The 6,864-nt window shown below is 37.3% G+C and overlaps 1 protein-coding gene across 1 annotated transcript; it reads left to right on the top strand.

Moving 5' to 3' along the window:
* The first annotated feature begins 2,559 nt into the window (after positions 1-2,559).
* LOC130429693 (uncharacterized) lies at positions 2,560-6,020 on the top strand. Its single transcript, XM_056758404.1, has 6 exons — positions 2,560-2,678; positions 2,907-3,218; positions 3,391-3,660; positions 4,699-4,843; positions 5,034-5,312; positions 5,584-6,020. The coding sequence occupies exons 1-4, from the start codon at positions 2,639-2,641 to the stop codon at positions 4,746-4,748; spliced, it is 672 nt and encodes a 223-aa protein (XP_056614382.1). The 5' UTR covers positions 2,560-2,638; the 3' UTR covers positions 4,749-4,843; positions 5,034-5,312; positions 5,584-6,020.
* The last annotated feature ends 844 nt before the right edge of the window (positions 6,021-6,864 follow it).

Raw genomic sequence — 6,864 nt, forward strand, 5'->3', positions numbered from 1 at the left:
ATTAAGTCTCTAGAGTTGAACTGTAATATTTTATGTTTCTTGTACAGATTGCAGAGTTCATTGCTGTCAAAATTAAATTACTGTTTCTCATAACTTGTCCCTAACTGCAAAAGTTATTTCTTATAATAAACTGTAGTTGTAGCCGTACTATTAAAGATATTATCAACTTTTACACTCGACTTGACTATACATTTGATCAAGTATATATGATCTTTACTCCACTACATTTGTAATGAATAATGCAATATTATATTTTACCTGTCACCTATCTTTTATGAAGTTTATTTTTGCCACAGAAGAATAAATATTGCCATTTACAGGGTGCGATAAGTAAAACTTCTGTTATATTAGTTTAAAAGAAGGAAATTACTAGTTATTCAATTTCAACATGGATAGTTTAATGGAAAATGTTTCTGTTACTGTGTTTCCTAACTGTGTTATGAACACATTTTAAGATGTTGTGCATGTGATTGTTCATGTCATTATTTTGTATTATTACTTATTAGTCCATAGAACGTGGCAGCTTCTTCCTGTTTGATGCTTCGTGTCATTGTTGATTTTTAAGGGAAAAACTAGACTAAGATAAATTCTTTAGCATACAATAATGCGAAGACTTCGATGGACAACTTGTATTTTTGGTAGACGTCAACGTGTAGCCACCAAAAGCAACTGTTGGATATTTTTTGATGGAGAAACTAGTTCTACATTAATAACAGAGACTGAATTATTATCTGATGTTTCCTCATATGAACGTGTTTCAGAGTGGCCTCAAGGCAATATTCCAGTGGCAGCATTTTCCTGCATTGATGTTATCTCATCCTGCTTTTACATTACAGACAACATGTAGTTCTGCTCACTATCAATGTTTGTGGAAGAGGGTGTATGGACATCTCTAGGATGAGACACTGGAGGTGCAGAAGTGTTTAGAACTGTGAGCTCTCTCAGGAGCACCGAGGGCCTCTGCTGGAGATCAATAGTATTGTCGGTCCTTTTCTCTTCTGGCCTTTCAAAGCATACATCAGAATTTCCAGTTGCTGATTTTCAGTTTTCATCCTGTCCGGGGTTCTGTGGAACTAAAGGTTTTTGCATCAATGTTAAGAGCTTTTATTCTTAAAATATAACTCCATGCCATCAGATCCATGAGAAGCAGCACTCCACACACCAGGTTCAGAGATGCTTAAAACATTCACTATTGCCATTGATGCAGCTATATCGACCTTAAGCTGAACTTGTTCTTTTGTCGTCTTAATGTCTCTTCCTGCTCCTCTAGAGAATGTTTTTTCTTAAGCAAACTTTAACTGGACTTCAGAGCAGATATTTCAGCGTCTGTTTTTTATCCAAAGTGACTTACAGAGTTTGTGCAATGGCCGCTTTAATGTGTGAAACATCTTTCATGAGCTCTTTGAGAGAAAGTCTCTGGCTCTTCATTAGTTTACTTCTCCTTAAAGTTGTTTCTGAATTGACTCAATCTTGCTGGTCAAAGCCTTTGCAGACAGAATGTTTTTTCTCTTCTCCATTTAAGATGAAGTTGAACAAGCATTTGATCGACTCATTCTGTGCATGCAGGCAGATGGAAGTAACCATCACAGTATGAACACAACATAAAGCCAACAACTAATAGCCACATCCATCACATTCCGGCACGATGTAATCACCAACGGGCTGAATCCAACGTAAAGCCAACAACACGCTAATAAACACACAAAATGATGAAATTCATGATGACGCCACAAAAATATTTGATGGCATAACAGAAGAAATGAGAGGTCTGAGATTGATGACCTCACAAAACAGACTGTTGTGATCCATCTTCTGTGGTCCAAAGCAGAGAAATAAACTTTGTGTTTGAAAGGAACATGAAGTTTAACAATCGGTGATAAAGAAGTTTAGACCTTGTGGTCTGCTATAGATCAACTCAAACTTCCTCTCGTCGGTTCGTAAAGCAGCTTTAGAAACTTCTACCGTCACATGCCGTTTCACTACGATAAGCCCATCAAATGCTTCAAATATAAACTTGATTTAGGATTTTTTACTTGAAAGTTAGCTTGTTTAATAATTTCCTCATCTTCAGAAACAAGCAGGTTAATAAAGTGATTTTGATATAATGTTTATATATATATAATAATTATTAAACCTGTATTATACAGATTATATTATTTTATAGATTAGCCCCGAGCCTACAAATTGTTACTCATTCTAGATTATGGTGACATCATATGCGTAACATTTGAGTGATCCAGTCAGAGAGCAGATCCACATACAGCCAAAGATTTAATAATAACAATAAAACAACAAATAACACAAAGAAAACCAAATGACACAAGAACTCTGAAACAACGACTGAACAAATCGCAAATTAAACACTAGATATATATACACATGATAACAACACATCTGTGTTTTTGTTTTTGCGTTGTACTAAAACTTAAACAATCGTAAGATCAGAGCTTTACATGTGATGGGCGGTCCATTGAAGAAAGAGGATTTGTTGATGAACTGCAGTCACACTGAAGCTTCACTTCACATCAGAAATATCCTCTTTATTTCTGTCGCTTTCTTACAAAACTCTCATTGACGTTTTAAACAGTTTTTAAACATTTTACATCATTTCTGGATTTGTTGCAAGCTGTTGAAGAAAATGTTTAATGTGATTTTGTTCTGTTTGTGGAGTCTGTCTGGTAAGTTTTACGTGTTTTATATCTTTAGATTTATCAGTCACACGCATGATTTTATGATTCAATAATCATTATTTTCCAATAATCACATTTCAATTGTTCTGTGTTTATTCCATCATTAATGTCACATTAATATTAATTGTGAGTTTGCATATATAATATGTGATAATTATTGCAAATAAAGGGTGAATTATACATGTTTAACTTATGTAATACTGATTGTATTTTCAGGTGTGTTTAGTGAGTCTGTGTCAGTGACTGAAGGAGATTCTGTCACTCTGTCTGTGAATCTCACTGAAGTGAAAGATAAAATCTCATGGAAGTTTGGAGCTCAAGAAGTTGTCATAGCTGAGATCAATGTAGTGCACGATAACATGAGATTATATGAAGAGAGACCTGACGGGAGATTTAGAGACAGACTGAAGCTGGATCAAACTGGATCTCTCATCATCACAAACATCACAAACACACACTCTGGACTTTATAAAGTCATCAACACCAACACAGGAAAACAACTCAATATATTCAACATTACTGCCAACGGTGAGTAGAGAAGAGATGATCAATATCTTTCATAATATTCTGCCATTATCACAGAGCATTTTATATATATTTACATTTGTGCACTGCCCTTCATGTTGTTATTGCAAAATATGTAATAAAAAATAATAACAACAAATGAAAAAGCTCTTATTCTTCACTGTCGTGTTTTCAGCTCATCTGTCTGTTCCTGTCATCACCAGAGACTCTTCATCATCGAGCTCAAAGTGTTCAGTGTTGTGTTTAGCGGTGAATGTGTCACATGTGAGTCTCTCCTGGTACAAAGGAAAGAGTTTATTGTCCAGCATCAGTGTGTCTGAACACAGTAACATCAACATCTCTCTTCATCTGGAGTGTCTGGATGATTCTTACACATGTGTAGTGAACAATCTCATCACAAACCAGACTCAACATCTCAACACTGATGTCTGTCACAAGTGTTCAGGTGAGTCACATGTGATTATTAGTGTTTATTCACTTAGCTGATAAGGAAACTGGTTTAATATGATGGGTTTTGTCATTCTGTTTAGTGGTGCTACAGTATTTATAATAGACTCTTAATGTAAATTGCATAATAAATGGACACAATCAATCAATTTTACCAAAATTGTCCACACAAATGGAGTAAATCGGGTAGGACAAATAGCATCGTCTGTTTGAAACAGTGTGATAAATTATATTTCTGTTTTATTGTTTTCTAATGATATGATAAAAAAGTCTGTTTCAATTTGAAATAGGTTCAAAATCTAGTTTAGGGAAGCCGGGATTATTATTTTTTGTTATTTTTGCAACAATTTCACAGCCATCACTTTTCACTCTTTTGGATGAGTATATATATAAAATGTGATAAAGCAAAATCATAAATACAGTAAATGACTTAAAATCAGTCAGCTGCAGGAAAGTGTTTATTCTCTTTATAGCCAAAACTCAGAGACTGGACCAATGGCTTTGAACTTTAATCTTTGCTGCCTGTTTAGATACTGAAGGTGTGATGCACTTCAATAGACAGAAAGAATGACAGACTATTTCGGACAAACTTTGACAAATTTGTATTATCTTGTAGGTTATTTAACAGTCCAGGAGCATTTTCACAAAGAAACTAAATAATGTAGAAATGAAATAGATTCTTTACTGTATTAATGAAATAAAAACACTGTTTTGCAACAAAGAAACAAAACTTATTTAGCCATAGACAGTTCATGATTTTGTATTTTGTTGTTTCATCAACAATGACGACAGAAACAGCAGCAGGTTTTTGGTCTTTATGTAAAGGATCATGTTATGCTGCTGGAGAATAAGTCTTGACATTGTGATGAAGACACGACGGAGGGTCTTCTGCGTCACACTGAAGGGCTTTATTCTGAAATAACAGTTCAGTTTAATTCACTGATCTGATGTAGGGATACATATCCGACTCTTTCCATTCACTAAAGACATCACGGACTGTTTTCATTTGTTTTTGACATAACCTTGTATTTCACAGTAACTTATATAAGACGGGTCAAAGATGCGACAGACTTGTTTGTACTGTGACTTGTGCTGGATATGACGTCTTCACTCTGGACTTTATAAAGTCATCAACACCAACACAGGAAAACAACTCAATATATTCAACATTACTGTCTATGGTGAGTAGAGAAGAGATGATGAATATCTTTCATAATATTCTGCCATAATCACCAAGCATATCGTGAAATTGTATTTTATATATATATTTACATTTGTGCACTGCCCTTCATGCTGTTATTGCAAAATATGCAATAAAAAATAATAACAACAAATGCATAAGCTCTTATTTTTCACTGTTGTGTTTGTTAGCTCGTCTGCCTGTTCCTGTCATCTCAAACTCTTCATCATCTTCAGTGTCTTCATTGTCAACTTGTTTAGTGTTGTGTTCAGTGATGAATGTGTCACATGTGAGTCTCTCCTGGTACAAAGGAAAGAGTTTATTGTCCAGCATCAGTGTGTCTGAACACAGTAACATCAACATCTCTCTTCATCTGGAGTGTCTGGATGATTCTTACACATGTGTGATCAACAATCCCATCACAAACCAGACTCAACATCTCAACACTGATGTCTGTCACAAGTGTTCAGGTGAGTCACATGTGATTATTAGTGTGTATTCACTTAGCTGATGAGGAAACTGGTTTAATATGATGGGTTTTGTCATTCTGTTTAGTGATGCTGAAACTACACAGTTTTTGTAATAGAATGTTAAAGTAAACTGCAAAATAAATGGACAAAATTTACTTTACCAAAGTCGTCCACACAAATTAACTTTTCCCCTGTGAGTTAGTTGAGTAAAGGACAAATAACATAGTTTGTTTAAAAATCGTGATGAATTATATTTATTTTATTGTCACAGATGTCTCTGAAGAAGACCACATCTTCAAGTGTACGTTTACTGAAGCTGTGATCCGATTGGTCGTCTCTGCCCTGGTGGGTGTGGCTGCTGTTGCTGTTGTTGTTTATGATGTAAGATCCAGAAGAGATGAACAGAAGAAGAAGAGATCATATCAGAAGATAAGATCAGACATTGAGTTAAACACACTTGATTCAGCTGGGTGTTAGAGTTGGGTGTCATTTGATTGATCAATTCTGAGTCTGATTGTTTAAATTTCAAGTGTTAAAACTGAAACATTACACCAAACATTACACATCAAGATATATAGTCACATAGCATCTTCATTGACTGCTTTGCAAATAATAGCCTGTGAGCAGTGTTTTGAGGAGAAACGTTCAGTTTTATCCATTCTGTCAGATAACTGTGTTAAGAGATAAAATACTGAATCTCAGTTTAAGTGTTTTACACCGGCCAGTGTTCCTGAGATGTGATGTTTAATGATGCTGTGATGTATTCTTGTTCCCTTTCTGTCGGTCTCTCGACGTTGTGTCGAGACCGACAGATGGGGTTCGCCCTTGAGAACCAATCAACTCTGACTACTATAGAAAAGGCCAATGAAATTTGGCGAATGCAATTTGCATGCCGGGCTCCGCCCCCGGAAATCCGGTATAAAGGAGGCCGGCGTGCAGCATTCACTTACCTTTTGTTCTTCAGAGCCATCGCTCATGAGTACAACTCAGGATTCAATCCTCTACAACTACACGCTGGTGCTACGACGTGTTACAGCGGATCGTCCCTTCCTGCAGCGACCTTCCCCTGGGCGTCTCGGCGGTTCCGGAGGTGTTAGAGATTTTTTCTAAAAGTCCTTTTCAGGACTGACTGAGCATTCTCCAGCGCGGCATGTCCCGCTGTTCTCTTGGGTGCGGCACCCTCATCGAGGAGGGGGATGGACACGATCGCTGCATTAGGTGTTTGGGCGTCCAGCACACTGAAGCAGCGTTCGTTGACACATCTGCCTGCACTGCGGGCAGATTGTCATTCAGAAGTTGCGGTCACGGGTGGCTGTCTTCCTACGGGAACCAGCCACCATTTCGTCTGCTACCCGGGCTGTGACATCTGTGGCTACGGCCCCGATGACCACCCACGTTAGCAGCGTTAGTGATATGGGGAACTCTGCGAACGTAAACCCGCCAGCCAAGTGCTCACGGGCCGATCGCACCCCGATTCGCTCTTCTGAACGTTCCCCAACCAGCGGTGGCATACCGTCCGGATCCTCACGCACACACTCGGAAACGATGTGTG

The sequence above is a fragment of the Triplophysa dalaica genome, chromosome 10, assembly GCF_015846415.1.
Source record: "Triplophysa dalaica isolate WHDGS20190420 chromosome 10, ASM1584641v1, whole genome shotgun sequence".
Taxonomy (NCBI): Eukaryota; Metazoa; Chordata; class Actinopteri; order Cypriniformes; family Nemacheilidae; genus Triplophysa; species Triplophysa dalaica.